The sequence below is a fragment of the Mustela putorius genome, unplaced genomic scaffold (genome assembly GCF_011764305.1).
Source record: "Mustela putorius furo isolate JIRA1106 unplaced genomic scaffold, ASM1176430v1.1 tig00537227_pilon_pilon_pilon, whole genome shotgun sequence".
Classification (NCBI taxonomy): Eukaryota; Metazoa; Chordata; class Mammalia; order Carnivora; family Mustelidae; genus Mustela; species Mustela putorius.
In genome coordinates this window covers 40218061-40239804 of record NW_025422368.1, presented here as the reverse complement: position 1 = coordinate 40239804, position 21744 = coordinate 40218061, and the positions used below count along the sequence as shown (strand labels likewise).

General features: G+C 38.9%; 1 protein-coding gene across 2 annotated transcripts in view; it reads right to left on the bottom strand.

The window, feature by feature from the left end:
- Positions 1-21744, bottom strand: part of MSRB3 (methionine sulfoxide reductase B3) — a 169074-nt gene that overhangs the window by 100478 nt on the left and 46852 nt on the right. For both annotated transcript variants that reach the window (XM_004752487.3, XM_004752488.3), the window contains 2 exons: positions 19624-19732; positions 17923-18000 (listed from right to left, as the gene is read on the bottom strand). In XM_004752487.3, coding sequence (XP_004752544.1) covers positions 17923-18000; positions 19624-19732 — 187 coding nt within the window. The remainder of the gene's footprint in view (positions 1-17922; positions 18001-19623; positions 19733-21744) is intronic.

Genomic DNA, 21744 nt, shown 5'->3' with positions numbered 1-21744 from the left:
ATTCATTAAATAAATGAGAGAAAAGGCATGCATTTCCCTTTGCAGAATTCCAAATAATTTATATAGCTACTCTGCCCCCAAGATAAAGAACCTATCTCACCAGTCCTTAAGCGCAGGCCATTCATTCGCTCCAAAGAGCACAGTATGGAAAGGGGAAAACAGAGTAACTTTGCAGTGGAGACACCAAGTAAATACTACCTCAGCCAGGTGACCAAGGTCAATATTAAGAGTGATGTCACATGTTGATAGTATGTATCCTTGATGTGATGTGATTAAAATGGCACTTTATCTCTGTAATCTTCTACCCCAAAACCTGTAACTTCTGTCTAACCGTAAGAAAAACATCAGACAAATCTCAATAGAGGGGCTTCATACAAAATACCTGACCAATATTCCTCAAAACTTTCAGGTCATCAAAAATAAGGAAAGTCTTAAGAAACTGTCAGAGTCAAGAGAAACTGAGGAGACATGATGACTAAGTATAATGCAGTACCCTGGATAAGATCCTGGAACAGACAAAGGACATTAGGTAAAAACTCAGGAACTCTGGGGACACCTGGGCAGCTCAGTCAGTTAAGCATCTGACTCTTGATTTCAGCTCAGGTCATGATCTCAGGGTCATGAAATTAGCCCCATGTGGGGACTACGTGCTCAGTGGGCAGTCTGCTTGAGATGATCTCTGCTTCCCACCCACCCTCACTCACTTGCATCTGCTTTCTCCCTCTCACACATAAATAAATAAATCTTTGAAAAAAAAAAAAAACGAAACCCTGAGGAAATCTGAATAAAGTATGGACTTTACATAATAAAAATATATCAATATTATTTCATAAACTGTAACAAATATACTATAGAAATGTAAGAGAGTATATGAGATCTGTCTGCACAATCTCCAATTTTTCTGCAAATCTAAAACTTTTCAAAAAATTAAATCTATTAAGAGAAAAAAAAAGCCAAAGCAGAAAGATCATCACAGTAGTTCAGGTGAAAGATGATGAAGATAATGGTGAAGCAGGGAATATAATGAGAACTCAGATTCAGAATATATTTTGAAAGTGCCCAGTGCAAAATGTATTGGTAGGTTAGATATGGAGTGTGAGGGAAAGAGAATAATCAAGGACAACCTTGGAATTTTTGCTCAAGTAACTAGGTAGATAATGATTATTAGTATTTGAGGGAAACAAGAGAAGACTAGGTTGTTTCTGAATCAGTTGCTACCTCTATTTGTTGAAAAAATAAAGAATAAATTCCTGATTTATTCTTGTGACTTGGTAGGATCAATAAAGCTTCAAGCTGTAGGTTCCTCACAGGATCTCAGATTACTGTAACTTTTTTAATCATAAAGATACTGAAAGCCTACTTTCTTTCTTTCCTTCTTTCTTTTTTTTGTTTAAGATTTTATTTATTTGACACAGAGAGATCACAAGTAGAGAGAGAGAGGGAGAGGAGGAAGCAGGCTCCCTGCCTAGCAGAGAGCCTGATATGGGACTTGATCCCAGGACCCTGAGATCATGACCTGAGCTAAAGGCAGAGGCTTAACCCACTGAGCCACCCAGGCAGTCCCTGAAAGCCTACTTTCTAATAGAAAAGTATATAACTGCCTTGGAAGAGATGATATAAAATGTTTCTTAACCTAACTGTGCAATAAAAATAAGTACTAAATCATTGGTTGCCTGGACCCAAATCAATGATTCTGGAAGATGTATGATTATCTGAACTACACCAAGCTTTCAAAAAGCACAGATTAAAGAGTTTGGAAATCTCTACTTCTAAGTTCTCCATCTGATCCAGATGATCCTACAAACCACTGACCCGGATGGCATTCCTTTAAAGCAAAGAAAACTTCAATCTAAAATAACAAAGCATCTCACATTCCTAATTATTTCAATTTGTTTATAACAGTAGTTTCCAAAGTAACTCTTTGCCCCAACAAGGAAGTTAAAGTTATTTCCCATTGCTTCATATAAACTTCCACATTCACAAGTTGTCACACATCACATTAAAAAAGTTGTCTTTGTGGGACGCACTGAACTAAGCACCAACCAAGTAAAAAATCTGTCAGAAAAGACCCAGTCCCCAGACAAAAAAATCATACACCTGCCCCTTTCTTGGTGAATTTACTAAAAATATTGATTTCAGGGGCACCTGGGTGCCTCAGTGGGTTAAGCCTCTGCCTTCGGTTCAGGTCATGATCCCAGGGTCCTGCGATCGATCGATCCCCGAATCAGGCTCTCTGCTCAGCAGGGGGCCTGTTTCCCTTCCCCTCTCTCTGCCTGCCTCTCTGCCTACTTGTGATCTCTCTCTCTCTCTGTCAAATAAATAAATAAATAAATTTTTTTAATAAATATTGATTTTATAGCTATTGTCTCTGCTCACATGAATCAAAGAATAAAACCTTAGATTCCATGAATTACTCAGACTGTGCCAACAAATCACCTCAGAAGATTAATCACGAAACTGAGGTGTCTTATGTAAGTCAGTAAGTTTACACTCCACTGCACCCCCAAATAAAAATAATATGAAAGACCAACATTCAATACCAAAAAGCCTTCCCTCCCAGCTGGAGGCCATGAAAAGAAGTTGACTAGAAGATGTGAGCTTTCATTAAGTCATAGTCCGAAACATTAATGGAGTGCTCACTATGTGCAAAGCACTTGATTTGAAGGAAGGAGTCTTGTTTAAAGTAGCCGTAATTCAGCCCATAAAGCCCTTTATAGTTTAAGATCAACAGCGTGAACCTCCATCAGAAACAAACGGGTAGCTGGTTCACACTGGAGAGGCAGGTGTAATTTGGTCAGTGCTGCTCAGTTTCTGAAGTTGAGTGGGCCTGTGCAGTTTGTGTAAATTCCACTTCTGGGTGGTCTTCCAGAGCAATCTCCGCGAGGACCACAGAGCTACTGCAGTTAATTTATGCTTATGCAGACTGTGAGTCATGCAGCCGCCATTAACACTATAGACGTAAGTGAGTACACAGGAGTGAAATGTGCAAATCTTCAGCAGCATAAAGCCAACCTTCCTCAGAACAGAAAAACTGCAACTAGAATGACCACCGAAAAAAATCAAGGCACAAACGAACAAGTGCAGCTTGTTCCAAGCACAGTGCAAGATAACAGGGGTCATAAATAAATAGCAGAAGGATTCATGGCTTATATCCAGCCATTCAGGATTATTAAATGATATCACGAATACAGTTATCTGCGTTGAGCTGAACGGATGCTCCTTTCTTTTGTCTACTTGTTGGTGGTGTGACGCAGTAAGATGTCCAGACGTAGGAACACCAGTGATGGTGACAAGAGGGGTCACGAGCTGAACTCCTACTCTACCGCAAGCATACTTTAACACTTAGACATAAGTAAGACAACCTAGGTAACCCAAAACAAATGAAGATTAAAACTTCATCTCCCTTGGGTGCCTGGGTGGCTCAGTGGGTTAAGCCTCTGCCTTCAGCACAGGTCATGATCTCAGGGTGCTGGGATTGAGCCCCACATCAGGCTCTCTGCTCAGCGGGGAGCCTGCTTCCTCCTCTCTCTCTCTGCCTGCCTCTCTGCCTACTTGTGAGCTCTCTCCCTGTCAAATAAGTAAATAAAATCTTTAAAAAAAAAAAAACTTCATCTCCCAGATGGACAGTTACTAATCTAAAAAAAAAATTCTCTTACCTATCCCAAAAGGAGAAAAATTAATCTTTTTTTTCTTTTTAGAGGGAGAGAGTGAGTGTACCTGGGCCGGGCAGGGGGAATTTTGGCACAGAGGGAGAGGAAGAGAATCTTAAGCAGGCTTTAGGCCCAGCTTGGAGCCCCACATGAGGCCTCTGCCTCACACTCTGAGATAATGACCTGAGCTGAAATCAAGAGTCAGATGCTTAACTGACTGAGCCAGGGTGCCTGGTGTCTCATTGGGTTAAGTGTCTGCCTTTAGCTCAGGCTGTCATCCTGGGTCCTGAGGATCAAGCCCTGTATCAGGCTCCTTGCTTAATAGGGGTCTGCTTCTCCCTCCCCCACTGCCTCTCTACATGCCCTTCCCCCACTTGAGAACACTCTCTCTCTCAAAGAAGTAATCTTTAAAAAAATAAAAAACTGACTGAGCCACCAAGGTACCCCTAATCTTCTGTCGTCAAGTTTACTCTACCTAGTCTTTAAATCTCTTTCCCTTATCTCTAATACCTTAAATATATCCCTCTTTATATCTGTCTTCAACTGATCAAAAACATAAAATAAAATTTTCCCTTGAGTTTGCTTTCCCTCCAGTAATAAGGGGTTAGCCTCACCATTCCTACCTTAACTAAATGATGTAACTACGATGACTATGTTTTCTGGAAGTATTCAATCTCAAATATTTTACTTTATCTGCAATTCAGCTTGCAGTATGAAAACATGAGAGGATATCCTAAAATCTGCACACTCTTACTTTCACTACTACTTCTATCAAAATTGTTTTCTCACCATTGCCAACCCCTGTGGCTGGTTCTTATTCTTCTGAGTCTCTGCAGCACTTCCTAGCCTTGCTCATCCCTTCCGTGATTTCTAGACTTTGCTCTGCTTGACAGAGTGGCATTTCTTAATGTGTGTCATCAGTAACATCAGTTGCACAGAATTTTCCTAAAGTAAGATTCTGAGCTCAGACATTTCTGAAGATGCTACAACAGAACATTCTACTTCCAGAGCTCTGCAATGAACATTAGTGAATTGCGTACTCCTTGATTTTTACAATGAAGCAACCATTCGATTTAACTCCATGTTTCTCAGAAAGCAAGTGATGCTTGTATTGATAGTCCACAGAACCCTCTTTTTTTTCATGGAACACATATTAGCATGTCATGGAACTGGTCTTTCACGGGAGTATTCTTTTTTTTTTTTTTTGCAGGAGTAGTATTCTGATCAAACAAATATTCACTGGAACACACTGTGGGGAATATCAATGCACCTGAAATTTTAGGTTAAAACCTGAAATCTATCAGACTCCCAAAGTTGATTTAATTATTTTTTTCCCAAGCCATATTTAAAACAGCAAATTAATCTTTAGTAATGGTTTTTTTCACCAATCTCACACTCAGACGGCTGAGAAATTTTACCTCTGTTTAGTGTTTATTATCTGTAGTGTTTTATCCCTCCCTTACATGGCTATGGACATCACCCTAAGGCAAATCTTTCTTAAGGCCCACCTAAACTCATGGTAATCAAGCATTAGAACTAGGGGAAATCTTTAAGGAAAAAAAAAAAAAAAGATTCTGGGCTCCACCCTAATCTTGCTAAATTAGGATTTGGAGCAGGGGAGAGGCTTGGAATTTGTGATTCTCATGGACAGCCAGATTTACAAACTGCTAACGTAGACCACCAAGGCCCCATGCTCCACGCCTTTTCTCTTTCCCCTGAAGTGAGTGTTTCAGTTCTCTTCCATCATCTGTTCAAGTGACATGGTTTTGAGATGCCTAACCCTCAGGTGCTCTTTCCTGAATGGGGTCCACTTTGTCTACAAGCCTTTTGAAATGGGGCTCTTATACTGAACCACAGAGCACTCCAGATATAGGCTGGCCGACCTGTGAGATAGTAGGACTAGCGATCATCCAATCCCTCCCGCGTTTATGCTGAACAAGCAAAATCGGTCTCCTCCCTATCCCACCTCCCACAGCAAACCACTACTCACTGGCATCAACACCAGTCTGTGACACCCACTAGACAGTGATCCCCCAGCAAGCAAAGACACTGAGGAGAAGTATAAGCATTACTTACTAACTCATCATCTGGTCTCTTCTCCAAGGAAGTGGCAGGCCCTCCCACTCTCTAATGAACTTGGGTTCTGGAAGCTGCAGTCTTTGCAGATCCTGAAACTGCTTTAGCATCGGTGCTTCACGTTTACAGTGTCTTTGCCACTGACAAAACATTTCAATACTATTTACTTAACCCTCTCCAAAGTTCTCCTGACACAGGTATTGTTCTCATCTTGCAAACAAGGAAATTAAGGCTCACAGAGGTTAAGTAGCTTATTTAAAGTCGTACACAGTAAGGAGGGAGAGGGAGAGGGAGAGAGAGAGAGAGAGAGAGAGAGAGAGAGAGAGAGAGACTGACTTGAACCTCCCAAGTCTCACACCTTAATCAAAGCTTGTTCTACTTTAAAACCCAAGTACAGTCACTTGGCCATCAGCAGAAAATTAGCACCAATTAACACCAGAGTGCGATGGCTACCAGATGGTGAATTACTCAGCAAAAAGAATGATCAGCTGGAATACAGGGCGGTATTATAATGCAGTGCAGGAGCTGAGGAGTGGTGCCTCTGGGGACAGCCAGACCTGAACTTCTGTCCTAGCTCCATCCTTACGGCCAGTGTTATTTTGAGTCAATTACACACCCTTTGTGAGCTTTGGTTTTCTATTTAAGTTAGGAAGAATAAAGGAGATAATTTTCTTTAAAGTGCTTAGCATAATGCCTAGTACGAGGTAAGCCCTCAATCAATGATTGTTTGTTTGTTCTTTTTTAAATCTCTCATTCAAACATGACAAAGAGTTTAAGAAAGCAAGTCTGTTTAAAATAAATACAAATCTTCTCAAATTGGTGTCTCATCCTTCATCAGTTACCTCCAGGTGTTGGGAGTAAGACCATAGGAAGATAGATGGAAGGTAGCCGCCAGCGGGGAGAAAACCTGAAATGATGTTTGAAGCTGTAGGCCAAGAGAAGGTTGGTATCTAGAAGGTCTGAGCAACATTTAAGACCCAGGGGCCACCTGTCCTGGGTTAGCATCATTATCACTTAGGGATAAAAGAGAAGGAAAAGAGAAGCAGCAGCAGCAGCCACTTAGAAGAGAAGGGCAGTAGGTAATGTATCCACGTGGGATGTGAGTAAATTATTACATGGACAGGATGGATTTGGACTCTCAAAAATAAATTGGGAATTACATTCTAGTTTATTCTTTCAAATTATCACTGGGAAAAAAATAAGATAAATTTGGGGGTAGAAAGATGATGTTTTTATTTTTATTATTTTTTAAAGACTTTATTTATTTATTTGACAGACAGAGATCACAAGTAGGTAGAGAAGCCGGCAGAGGGAGAGGAGGAAGGAGGCTCCCTGCTGAGCAGAGAGCCTGACTTGGGGCTGGATCCCAGGACCCTGGAATCATGACCTGAGCTGAAGGCAGAGGCTTTAACCCAATGAGCCACCCAGGCGCCCCAAGATGATGTTTTTAAAATAAATTGTTCCGGGGTGCCTGGCTGGTGAAGTCAGAGGATGTGGGACTCTTGCTCTCAGAGTCCTGAGTTCAAGCCCCACATTGGGTGTGGTGCCCACTTAAAAAAGAAAATTTAATTAAAAAAACCTTTTTTAAATAAATTGTTCAATGTTTGTAGCACATTGACTAAAGATAAATATTAGATATTTTCTTTTTTTTCTTATTACCCAAGAAAATGCATGTCCGTCTTTAAAACAAATAAAAAGGATAGACAAGAAAATAAATTACCTATAATCCAACCACCTGGAGATAACTGCTGTTAACGTTTGGTGCATAACCTTCTAAACTGCTTTATATTCACATATTGATAGAGATATGTATTTTACAAATATAGTCATATGTAATTATTGTTCTGTAAAATTTAAAATTTGTTTTAAATTTCTTTCCAGACCAGTAAATATTCTTTTGCAATATTATTTGAAATGTCACATATATATTTTCACTAGGTAGTTCACTTAGCTGAATATTCAAAGTAATTTTTGCTATCATAAAGAAGACTGATTAAAGACATTATAGCTTTATCTTAACACATTAACATGATTTTTAAATAAACTAACAGTGTATTTGCTAGATTAATGGCATGCAGAATTCTAAGACTTTTAACATAACTTTTCAGTTACTGTGCAGAAAGTTACTACCAACTCACACTCCACCCAGCAGGATTTTAAAGTGCTGATTTTCCAGACCCCGACCAACACCTTCTAGGGTTACTTGTCAGTTTGAGTATTACAACTCTCCTATACTCAAATTTGATTCTTAGAAAATTAAACTGAGATTAATTTATTAGAACAGGATTACATACAGTATCCTCTTACATTAATTCTTTTTTCATATCTTTGGTTTTATCCCATCCTCATTTCTAGTGATGGAACCTATTTTCTTTTCTTTCTCCCTTTCCTTCTTGGTTAGACCAACAGAAATGGTCAACTTTATTGGTCTTTTCAAAGATCAACCCCCTGGTTTTACTTAACAGTTCTACTTGTTTTTATTTTTCAAGTTAATTTATCTGAGTGCTTTTAAGATCTCCTCCTTACCTTCAATTTTCATCAGATTTGCTGTGATGTGCCCATACACGGTTTCCTTCATATTCAGTCTTTCAGATTTATAGCACTTTTTGAATCTGTGACTTTTTTTTTCCCCCTCAGTTTGGAAACATTCTTGGCTCTTCTCTCTTCAAATATTGCTTCCCTACCATTACTTTTTCCTTCCCTTTCTATGGCTATAATATGTTCTTCCTGAAACTGTAATTCTTGCATTATCTTCTTACTAATTTTCATTTTTTTAAGCCCCTAGCTTCAGTCTGAATATTTTCTACTGACCTGTTTTTCTGCTCACTAATCTTGCTTCTTTAATGTTCAATATGCTGTTAAATTCATCTCTTGTGTTTATGTCAGTTATGGCATTTTCAGCCCTCAAACTATTTTATTCTTTACAACAGATCCAGTTCTCTGGTGAAATGCCCCATTTGTCATCTATTTTCTTGAATATATTTATCAGAGTTATTTAAAAGTCTGTGTCTGATGATTTAAATATCCTGATATCTGGGCCACCTGTAAACTTGTATCTTTTGTCAGTTTATTTCCCTTGGTCCTTTACTTTGGTATAGCTAGTAATTTTTGATGAAAGCCAGACAATGTGTACGAAATATCAGACGCTGAATGACGTAACCTTCCTTTACAGATGCTCCATCCCATCTTTTTTTTTTTTTTAAGATTTATTTATTTATTTATTTGACAGACAGAGATCACAAGTAGACAGAAACACAGGCAGAGAGAGAGAGAGGAGGAAGCAGGCTCCCCGCTGAGCAGAGAGCCCAATGTGGGGCTCGATCCCAGGACCCTGGGACCATGACCTGAGCCGAAGGCAGAGGCTTTAACCCACTGAGCCACCCAGGCACCCCTAAAGTGGCTAGGTTTTAATCTTAATTGCCAGTAACTTGCAGGCTTTAGTTGCTCACTCTCTTTCTCTCTCAAATAAAATCTTAAAAAAAAAAAGTTTGGCTATGAACTTCTCTTTTGATATAGCTTTGGGTAGCTGACCCTATTTTTTGTCACTTTTTGCTCTTTTTAATGTTTCTGTATAAATTATAGTCCCAACAGTCCCATTTCCATGTGTCTCTTAGTTGGGACAGGTATGCCTTTGCAGTTGTAAGCAATGCTATTGTTGAAATAAGCATCCAGAGAAACTACCATTGAGTGGTCTACAGAAAACATTTGAGAGCGTGTGACAGAAGATAATAATTAGGGGAGTCTATAACCAAGTGCTTATTTCTACCTCCCCCATTCTAGCATCAACGTAAATCATTTAACTCTACTGTTAACCTTGCTTTATTGGAATTAAACCATTTATCTAACAAACAGTTGAGTTCCAAGGATGTGCAGAGTCCTATGGCCCTGCACCAGGTAGAGATGGGGGTTACAAAAATCCTGAGGCATGACCTATTCTCTCAAGAAGTTTATTGACTTGTTAAGGGGAGATTTGCAATTAACTAATATATTTAAACTCTCAGTTACTCATCTAAGTCACATTATTTGGGGAATTTAGAATCTAGATTAAATTTGTTTTTAATTATTCAGCAGAAACTGAAAATATTTTGGATACAGATCACTAGGTCAAACTATATTATAAAACATGTGGTAGGGTTAGAATCAAAAGCAGACTATGCTGACTTAATTTTGAGAATTTCAGATTTGCATGCTGTTTATACTTCACCATGTAAATTTATTTAAAGCTGCACAGTTTTTACAAACCTTGCTTTATATGTGTATCTTTATATCTTTTATGGCATGTTTATATAATTATTTCATTTGCTAGAGTAGTGCTATGAGTGAGGAAGAGTTGATGTGATTCTCACCATTTTACAGATGAGAAAAATGAGATGGATCATCTAAGGGACTTGCTTCTGGCTACCCAGCAAGTCCACACTGGAGCTTTACAGCACTTCCCCTTGAGACCCTGGAGGGCTTCTGTGCTTTTCTTTGATAATGTGATACGATGGATTACTTGTCCATGTATAAGCCACACTGAAATACTCTTCTTTCAATGTAACTGTGGTCTTGCCCTGAGCTTCCAGATGAGATGCAGATAGAAAAGTAATTCCCTCTCTGACAGATACTTTTCCTGTAAATCACTGTATGTAGGGACAAGACAGGAAGGGCCAATCGGATGAGGGAAGTCAATTTTATATCCTCTTCAAAATAATGTATGAGTTATTCAGGTAGAACACCAGATTAAGCCACTACTCAGAAATCTAGTTCCTTTCAGAGTAGTTTCATTGTACTCGAAAGTTTACTTTGTTTAAGGATTTAGAATGAGGTAAAGGGCAATTCAAATCTTCTAAATTCAAGTTAAATGCACTTTGTTAGAGGTTAAGAAACATTTGCTGGAATCGTGAGCAATTTCCAGCTAGAGTTCCATAAAAAGAAAGCTTGATGTGAAGTTTGTATTACTCTTCCTGGTAGAATTCCATAGTGACTAAAATGATTTATGAATAAATATTATATGGATAGTGTTTTAAAGGGTTGAGAAAATGGGGTTTGAATAAAGAGTCAGAATGGAAAACTCCCTCCCCCACTTTTTTTTTTTTAATATTTTATTTATTTATTTGACAGAGAGAGAGAGAGATCACAAGTAGGCAGAGAGGCAAGCAGAGAGAGAGGAGAAAGCAGGAGGAGAGAGCCTGATGCGGGGCTTGATCCCAGGATCCTGAGATCATGACCTGAGCTGAAGGCAGAGGCTTAACCCACTGAGCCACCCAGGTGCCCCTCCCTCCCCCACTTTTACATTTCCTCCACTCACAACAACAGCAACCACAACCACAACAACACAGACACACACCCACATAGTTGCGTGTAGGGCACACTCAGAACCTACCAACAGAAGGGGAAAAGTTGATGCTGAAAGTCTCCTTTAATGGTAAGTGGGATAGCATACATGGAATAGCATCGTTGAGTAAATTGTGTGTGGCACTGAACTGGAATTTCTTCAGTGAAAGGGCTTATGTTCTTAAAGAGTTGAAAAACGGCTTAAATTTTCAAGTAGCCTAGAATAAAATTGCACAGGAGGCTCATGTGAAATGTGGCATGTGTGCACAGTTTCGCAGCAGAGTTCCATTTGAAATGTAGCAACACAGCTGGAGCAGTGACTCATCGCACTAATATCTCCTGTTAACAGACACACTCTTATAAAGCCTGCACTTTCTCCCAATGTGAGGAGTTGCTTAGGCTGTTGTGATAATAGGATATGCTCCCAAAACTTGGTCAGGCCACTTGAATTTAACATTTGTTGAATATCAGCCACATACTAGGTCTTTTCCTGCATTTAGTTTTTACACCTGTTTGGTTTAATTTTGCCCTTTTTCACAGGTGATAAGTCTGCGATCACAAATCTGGGTTCAGTTTGATGATAATGAAGCTAAAAAGAAATTTCAAGATAGAAGGAAAAGATATTTAAGATAGCTCATGTCGTTTGGCCTCAGTCCTTTGCAGAAATAGAGAGAATTCAGAAAAGGTGGTGAAAATTTGGAATACAGTTACTGAAGAAAATGTAATGGGAGGGGTCAATAAGTGAAAATAAAATGACCTTCCAGTTTCAATAACTAGAATCGTGCCCATGAATCCAGCCGCTGCCCTACCTCGCAGATGCTGAACGGCCTCATGGCTTCCTGGATGCTGCTACGACTTCTTGTCAAGACTCCAAGGGACTTCCATAAGGACAACCCCTCTGAAGCTGACTCCTTACTGATGACCTGCCATGATGGAGCTGTTTACCTTTGATTCAGCACTCCCTAGATTGGGATGGTCTTTCATTTTCAACTTAACTCCTGCAACAAAGAACGTTTTTTTCAAGGAATTGTGTGTGTGTGTGTGTGTGTGTGTGTGTGTGTGTGTTTCAGTTATGCTGAGGAAAATAATCAGACCATAGTGACCTAAATAAAATATTAAATAAATTAATCTAAATTAATTAAAATTTTATCTTCCTATAGTTCCTTACCTTTCTTCTTGTCTAAAAGTTCAAGTGCTACTGTTCTATATCTATTTGTATACTGATGTGTGACCTTCTCAAAGTACTCAGCCTCTCTCAATTTCTTTCATCTATAAAATGTGTTGTTGGAGATTAAAAATTTTAATTTATATAAAGTACTCATAACCATGCCTGGCATATGGTAAGTGCTATGTAAATGTTAACTCTTGTTTTACTATTGTTATTATCACCATCATCATCATTATTCATGACCCTGTGTAAAATGAGCTATTAATTCAGTGAGAGGCCTGATAAATTAGTGCATACAGAACAAAAACTATCTTATGTAGTTCTTCCAAGTCTTAAAATTATTAGGAGTTGATTACACATGGATAATGTTGAGACTCATCAGATAACAAGGGAGGAAAAATCCCACTGAAGCTGTCACCCTTAGTCCCTTCTCTTTTTACCTCCAGAAATCTATCTTGTGGAGCTCCTGGGTGGCTCAGTCCATTGAGCCTCTGTCTTCAGGTCAGGTTATGATCCCAGGAACCTGGGATGGAGCCCCATGTCGGGCTCACTGCTCAGCAGGGAGTCTGTTTCTCCCTCTCCCTCTACCACTACCCCTGCTTATACACTTGCTCTCTCTCATCTTTCTAATAAATAAATAAATAAAATCTTTTTAAAAAGAAAGAAAGAAAGAAAGAAATCTATCTTGTGCACTGCTGTGGCTTACTTCTCATTTTCATCAAGCTACTGCCTTACTCAAAATTTCTCCATAATTTATCTCACGAAGTTCAGAAATGAATCAGATCAACAAACAAATACTTAGCAATTATTTTTTCGGTTTTTTGGGGTTTTTTGAGAGAGAGAGAGAGAGCACGCGCACAAGGCCAGGGGGGAGGGGTAGATGAGAGAGAGAGAGAATATTAAGCAGGCTCCATGCTCAGCATGGATGTCACGACCCTAAGGTCATGACCTGAGCAGAAATCAAGAGTAGGATGCTTAGTCGACTGAGCCACCCAGGTGCCCCACCACATGAAAGCCTTTCTAAAAGGCACATCCAGATAGACCCTAGCATTATTTTTCTATATTTTACAAGTGTTTATTCTGTTTTCTTATCACATGATGCAACAAAAGTGCTTTAAGGGAAAAAATAGTTCATAAATTTATTTTATTTGCTCCACAACACCTGGCAAAGTGTCAGCCAAAGCAAAATATATGTGGTCAAAAATATATTCTGAATCCCTTATTTCACCAAAGCCTTCTCTCGTTTATCTGATGTGCAATAAATTCATTTTATGAAATTTCATAAGTTCAAATAACCAGAGGAGAGAACATTCTTGACTCAGTTAATTTACTAACTGAAACTCAGTAGTACCGAATGAGAAATAAACTAGGTTAGTAGAATTTGTGAATGTGAAGAAAATGTGAACCATGGAATAAATTACACATTTGGTTTATAAGCAGTCTGTGAATAAGGTTCTTGTACTTGGTAAGCAGTAAGAAAGCAGTATATTGTTGAAAGGGAATGTATTCAGAGTAAAGTACAAGTTTGAAAATGAAATGAGAATAATTGAATGGCCCTTTTTGTAAGGAAATATTATGTATAACGCTATCAGTCAAGTGAAAGTAGAGGATTACACACATACGTGAATGCACACACTCACACACACACACACACACACTGTGAGTATTGGTAACAGAGCAGTCAGGAAAACCACCTTTTCATCCTGCTCATGATTAGGTATTTTCCAATTCAGCACTTGTTTCTTCATTTTCTTTCTTATCTGTTCCCCTCCCACTGCTATCTCTCATATTGTTACTCTATTTAGTCTTTTCCGCCAAATTTTCTTACCTTATTCCCCGCTTTTGAACAAAAACCCCTCATACTTTCTCACTCACGCTCACCCACACACCTCAATGGTTCCCTGCACTTTGTGTTCCAAGTGTGAAACCAACTATCCCAAGAAGGAAGCTCATTGTGGTGCCATTCACTCCTCCAGCGAATGGCTTTCAAACTTCTGTTCATAAAACCTACAAGAATACAAGAATTGGGGGGGGAGGGAGAATTGGGAGGGAAATATATATGTATATACACACGTATACATACATATGCACACATACTCTGGGTTTTTTATCAATTTATGGTCTCTTCTCTAGCCTTGTCTACTGTTAAAATGGAGCTGGGACCTTTAAAAAAAATTTTTTTTTCTTTGTCAGTTAGCATGATATTAAACCTTGTCAGCAGAGGGCACAGGAGGAAAACTGCCAGAGAGAACGGTGCTCCGCCCCCCTGTTTCAGTCTGCGGACTCAAGGGGCCCCCGCGGAGCGTGTAGCTTCTCCAGCCAAGGGCTCCCGCAGCGCCTGTACATCTGCCCTTCCAGGCGCTCGCTCTGCGGGCAGCATCTCCCGCACCAGGCTGCGGCAGTATGAACGCATAGGCAGCCCCGGCCTCCGCCGCGCACACCCCCCTCCCGGGTGACAGGCTCCGACAGCACAGCAGCCTCGCCTGGGCCAGGTGCTGCGTTCAGTGCCAGGAAGCAGCCAGCACCTGGCAGGAAGCAGCTCCACCGGCCACCCCAGGCCGCCACCCCCGCCACTCGGGTGCTTTCGTGGCGGAATGCCTGCAGTGAGACACCCCCCTCTAAACGGCTTTCCCCAGCACCGCAGAAGATAGATCTCCAGCAAATTTCAGAAGGTCGATTGCCAGGAATATGAACAGTCATGACACCGCAGTATAGCGGGGTACAGCCCCGCCCTCTCCAGTAAGACCCAGATTTCAGCCCCTGGGAGGGGAAGGTGGGGGGAGGGGCACTGGGGGTAGCTTTTCCCTGGACTCTACCGCAGCCCTAGGGGTCATGATTGCTTCTCATATTTGCTTTTTCTGTATTCTTCAGAATTTCTATTTACTCCCTCCTAGCCAATCCCCTCATTACCACAATCGTCTGTTAAAGGGTCGTAATTCTTTAAATTATACTTACTTTCCTGTTCAAATTACTGTGTGGTTTCTGTATCCAGATTGTGTGCTGACTGATACATACTCTCCTACATATTTTGAAGTAACGGCTAAAATTTCTTATCAAAATTAAAATAATTGAAAAAAATGAATTTTCTAGTGTCCTGTAAATAGATTACAGGCTTAAGATATATATATATATATATATATATATATATATATATATATATATGTTTTTTTGGTTTTTTTTTTTTTTTTTTTTTTGGTCAAAATCTTAGAGTTATCTATTTAGGTCATTTAATGAATGGAGAAGTCCACCATACAACCTCATTTGCAAAAGTAGTCCTCTCTGTCCTATCAACCAAGTGAAACCAAATCAAAAAGAAAAAGACTTTCATTTTTCAAATTTAAATAAATATGTGGATACATCTCCTCATGACAACAGTCTCACTTGAGGAGACCAGTAGAAAATGGATAGACAGACAACAGACAACAGATAGAAAGATGGATAAGCAGAAAGCAGGCAGGCAGACAGAGTCTTACCAGGATGAAATACTATTTCATATTTTTTTACCAGTTCAGTATTTTTCAAGATAGATATAGATATAGATCCTTGCTTTCCTGGGTTTCCCCTTCAGAAGTAATGCATTCTTGAACTGTCACTTTGCTTGAAGCCTTAGAGACTTTATCCCAGGACAATAAATCATAGTAAGATTTGGGATGAGTGAAAGGTATGACATCTGTAAAGTATGAGAGGGGATTATGACAGAAGATAGGAAGAAAGAAGTGGCTGACCACAGATTCTCTCAGATACATCAGTGTCAGAGAAGCATACACATAGAAGCTGAGGACTAGGAAATTGGTTCCCTCAAAACTGTCCATGCTCTGTGGCCCCTGGAAAGTCTTGGTGGACACCCAAGGTACAATTTCTCCAGTCTAAAGACAGCAGCCCTACACCAATGAACTTATGCAATCTACAGTAAAGGCTAAAACAATTCCCCCACTAAAACTGACAAGAAACCAAGGAAGGAGAAGCATACAATTTTAAAAAGAGGGGGACTGGGGCGCCTGGGTGGCTCAGCTGGTCAAGCAACTGCCTTGGGATCAGGTCATGATCTGGAGTTCCAGGATCAAGTCCCACATCTGGCGCCCTGCTTGACGGGGAGTCTGCTTCTGCTTCTGACCTCTTCCCTCTCATGCTGTCTTTCTCTCTCTCTCTCTCAAATAAATAAAATACAATAAATCTTTTTTAAAAATAAAAATAATAAAAAATAAAAAATATGGGGAAAAGAGAATAAAAAATTAAACCATATTCCTTAGAAACTTAGAAAATAAAAGCTTTCCGTATAAGAATGCTAAAGGAAGTTGACATAATATCACCTCAAATGTGAAACTCCCTGAATCTCACCAGTACCTGTGCTGAAACAAAGATCTTGCTTTTCAGTATTTGTGACTCAAGATCTCACATGGGTTCAATCCTTCATTTACAGTGGTTCTGTTTCTTATTTAAAACAATAAGTTTTCCTCAGATCCACTACTTTACTGAATCACATGATGGGGAAAGAGATGGAGATTCTTAAACAAAAGGCAAAGGGGATGTGGCCAATTTTTACCATTTGGGATATTAACAAGTTTAACATGGCTCAGCAACTATCTTAAGTGTTATATCAACTATTATGACACAAGCTAAAGGTGTTGAAATATAAGGATGTGTGTTTTCTGAGAAGAAATGGGTGACAATTTGAAGGGCTGGGTTTTTTTTTTAACATGAAGAATAAATACATAAGAATTCAGAACAGATTCTCAACCAACACTAATGTGCAATAAGGTTTATGCAGGTTAAGAAAGGTTTTAAACTTCTAAAAAAATTTCAAGGAAACTACTGTTTCCTGTTATTTCTGGAAAAAATCTGTAAATGCTAGTGTTTTAAAAGGGAAACATTTATGGAGAGATATTAAGTATGTTTTACATGCTACACATATAGGATTCTTGTTTGTTCATTTCCCCTTAGAAATTTGTAATTCTGTTTTAAATAAGTGACATTTACTCTCACTTAAGCTTTCTGTCTTTTCATTCCCCTAAATAAGCATCTCCATGGGAAGTACAGGGCATCTAGGATTTTTCTACACCTAGATAATTAAATTTTGGTAAAGATTTTCCTTTCTTGAATAAGATCCATAACCTACACTGTCTGAATTGACTGTTTTGGCAAAAAAATCTCTATACTGCTTGTTTTACAGTAAAGTATTGGCATCTTTAAAATAAAGATAATTTGCTTACATTTGTACACCTATCGGTTATAATACCCACATTACTTTCAGTACAGGTATTGCGCTTTGTTACAGAAATATGAATAATCAACCTGGTGGATATTATTCAATCGAAGGATGCATGAGAAGAACTTTTACTGTGGCCCAATAAATGAATTTAGGGCTATCACTTGGTAGAAGAAAAATCAATAAATATATAAACATTTCTATGCCCACCAAAATCTCTTTCATAGCTCTTCCAAGCACCATGGTTAATTGCTATGAGCAAGTTAACGTTGGAGATTTTAAAGATCCAAATAGTGCAAAGGCAGCCAGTCTACCAACTGGTAATTTATCATGAAAGTCAACAATTACTTCTGTTTTGTAGAGAGAAAATAGAAATAATAAAAATAAGAATATTTAGTAGCATAAAGATAATTTTTTTAGTAGCATAAAGATTCTGTGAATGAGCAATAACTAGTTTGTTGTCATCTATGATATTTCCCATATCCATAGGTTTTTCACACACTTACTTGAACAATGGAGTTCCACAAACAACACATTTATATATTCCAGGATCTTTGTGATGTGTATATTCTCCTTCAAAGGCACTGATAAACAATAAACAAAGCATTAAAAAATTTAAACAAAGTTAGTATTATTTCTTACAGAATGTATTTACTTAAAATATATTTCTCTAATAAATCTTTTTGTCTTAAAATGAGAACAGACCAAACATATGGAAATCTGAACATTACTAATATATTTCAAATCTATATAATAAAATGTGCATATAACTACCCTAAACTAGAGCAGGTTAAAAAAAAAAAAAAAAAGATCAAGCCATCTAGTTCTGTAATGCTTAGAAAAAAATTTTTGTTATTAAAAAAAAAAACCTTATAATTCAGAATCACAGGGAAAAAAAATTACTACATAAGATTTCTGCCTATTCTACAGTGTTCAAGAGTGTATACCCAAAAGTGCAGAAGGGTCCAAGACTTCAAGTGGAAGGAGTCTTATTTTTTGGTTCGAAAAGGAATATTGCAGCTTTAAGGGAATATTTTTCTAAGTTAACAATCTTAAAGGCTAGGAGGTCATTCAGCTAATACAAATCAGCTGTGCTAGCCCAACAAAAAGTCTATGTGCTCTGCAGCTTGTTTTTATTATCCTTTCACCCTCTTTATGAGGTCCAATTTTTTTATAAACAGAATTTTTAAGAATGACCTAATCTCTAGTTGTTTGTGTGCATTAAATCATTTGGCTAGTCATGTACACAGCGGGACAGGCAGAGGTCCTCCTGGGCTGAGGCTGAAGCCCACCCCTGGCTCACTATGTGGTGAGAGTAGACTCTGTCAGAGCTTCGACAGTGGGTAAATTCCGTAAACAGTATATACTATGACAGGAAGAGAATGTTGCCTATTAACAAGGCCCCCGTGTGTGGCAGAGTGGCTCTTTCAGTTCATGAATGAAAACAAGAAGTTACATCATTAATAAATTTGGATCAGAGGTAAGTCACAGCCCTATGCCAGCCTCCATGGTATAAATTAAACAACAAAATGGTTGGACCCTGGCAGGTTACCTTTGAGCTGGAATCAGCTGAGAGAGACTTTATTCACTAAAAACATCTTGGAAGTGAACAAACTCTTTTTTCAGGACTCAGGGCGAACTTCCAAGGACCAAAGCCATGTGAGGGCAGTTATTGAAAATTTTTGACATTCCAACCACAAATGAGCCAATAAATACTTTCTCCACATGTGCTTCAAAAAGAAATTGGAGTGGGGTAGAAAGGAACTAAATTATGCTACCTTCTTTTTGCAGCCAAAACGTCTATACTTACAATGGCCACCTTCAAAATTTCAGCATCCTGGCACAATGCCATGTCCCTCATGGTTTTGCTTACTGTGATGTCTTCCCAAAAAATGTACCTAAATCGCTATTACTTCCACACATTTTGTAGTAAACTAAAAACAGGCCCTTAATAAAAGCCTTGTGACTTTACATAAGATAGAGTGTTCATTAAATGGGGGAAAGAATAAATAAAACTTAGTCTTAACCTAAACAATACCATTTTCAACCTTTTCAAGGATACTAATTTGTAGATTTTTAGCAAATAAGTGTAGAATTCTCTAAATTAAATGGCAAGGAAAAGGATTCAGAGCCGTGGAGGTAGGGTGGGGGCGGGGGGTGGTGAAGAAAACTAGTTCTTAATGACTTTTTCTTACAGCTCATCTTACCTTTCGGTCCCTTTCTCCTGAGTGACATGGTACTGCAGGGGTGTTAGCCGCTTCCTCAGTTCCTGCTGGGAAAAGACCACCTTACAGTTCTTTTTATCCCTACATGACCCTGGAAAGAGAGAGGATATGGGAGAAGGAGTCTTTTTAGTTCGAATCCTAAATACTTGCTTTGGCTGGGCGCCACCGCCCAGCTTCTGCAGTCACTTGTCAACCACTAGACTGGTCCCTAACGCACCAGACAAAATTATCTGAACTGCAGCTGACTATTTCTCTCCGGTGGAAGAGAATCTTTCTCAAGATTCAAGGGATCCCACTGGAGCATTGACAAGGTGCCCTAACCAAAGATGCCAACATGGGATGGTAACAACTCACTGAATGTTCCCAAAGGTGGTAGCATACATATCCTTTGTCTCCTAATACCAGGAAATCCTTTTTTTTTTTTTTTTCAAAGAAATTCAAAAAGCATCACCCTGCTTATGAGCATTTACACTGTATATATATATATATAAGATGATGGGCATATGATACTGAAGAGTAACTCCCCACTCAACAATTCTGCAACTTAGTGGGATAGCTTGAAACCATCATTCAATTTCCATTCTAGGCCATTTAAATGGCATCCTATTTTTTTTTTAAACCCTAAAGATGCATTTTTCCATAACTTAGGAATTTGTTGTTCTCTGTGATTCTGTCAGACATTTCACTAGGTTCTGAGAGTTCTTAAAAACAAGTGTCTTTAGAGACCGTATCTTCCAATGTTAGAGAGGCAGCAAGAAAGCTTTAATAGACTCCAGAAGACGGCTTTAACACTAATGTAGATTCAATAAGTTCTGAAGAAAAGGTGAGAAAAATAGGGAGGGGGGAGACAAAGAGAAGAAGTAAAGTGAATGTGATTTTACTTAGAGACCTACAGTCTTCTTTTTGCAAAGTACATCTAGGAAGACTTCACTGATTAAGTGTATTTGAATGGGGAAATAATTGTAATGTGACTGTAATAACAATGGCAGCTTTTATTTCAGCCTACACAGACTGCAGTAAAATGTTCAGACAACACCTGTTTATATGTAGTATTTTATTTTACCTACACAAATGATTGAAAAGAAATATAACTCCGCGACAGGGCAACCCTTACTCAATGCAATAAAATTGCCCTTTTTTTTAAAGGCCATCCATCATAGTGGGAAAGAGGCTTGCAGTGGGCCCTATGTGCAAAATCTCTTACCATGTTTTGAACTTTCTAAAAGAAAGCTTGCTTCATTACCTGAATACTGAACTTCCTCCGAAATGAAAAGAACTCTGATTAAAATAGAAAAGCTCCCCACATCTTTTACTGGTAAGTCACCTGATGTCATAGTATGTGAGGTCACTGAAATGAAACCAGGAAAAATTGACTAACCGGTTCCCCTGATTGTGGGATTGAAGAAGCATATCAGCTTCCAGAATCAGGGCCACCAAGACAGAGCGGCTGATCCTCGATGAGAAAATACAGAGGCGGGAAGATAGCTAACCAGAGCCAAACAAAGTCGCACCTTGACCTAGGCCTGTGGGTTGTCAAACAGCGCCTCTTTTGACCTTCCACGGAGCAGGCTGGCCTTGCTCTGGCCTGGGAAGATCAACAGGGACAGCTGGCATATGGCTGATGGCGTGCCGGTCTCTCATCTCGGTGGAACCCATATTACACTAGGCTTTACCCAAACACCTACTACTTACACTTTCAATCTTTTCTGAGGGGCAGATGAGAAATGTTTGTCCTGTCCGAGCCCACCTTTTCAGAGCCTGAACACGGAACTGCTTTGTTACCTTTCAGTTGACTGTCATAACCGAGTTTCTGTTCCGTTCACTCTAGACTCTCAGAAGTGATCTTTTTGTTTTTATTTCTCTATTAGTTGGGAGGGTTGTATCTCTGTTGATTTTGTCCAAAAAGATTCATTAATTGCAAATTTAATGTGACAAAATCTCTGGGTTAAAAGTATTCTTTCCCGGCACAGAATTAAAATCTGTACAATTAGAATTAAACGATTCTGCCCAAAATATTTTTGTTAATATATGTTCATTCATACAAAAAGACCAATTGTGTTCCCAAAATTGAGAGAACTAAGCTACCCATCTGTATGTCATTTA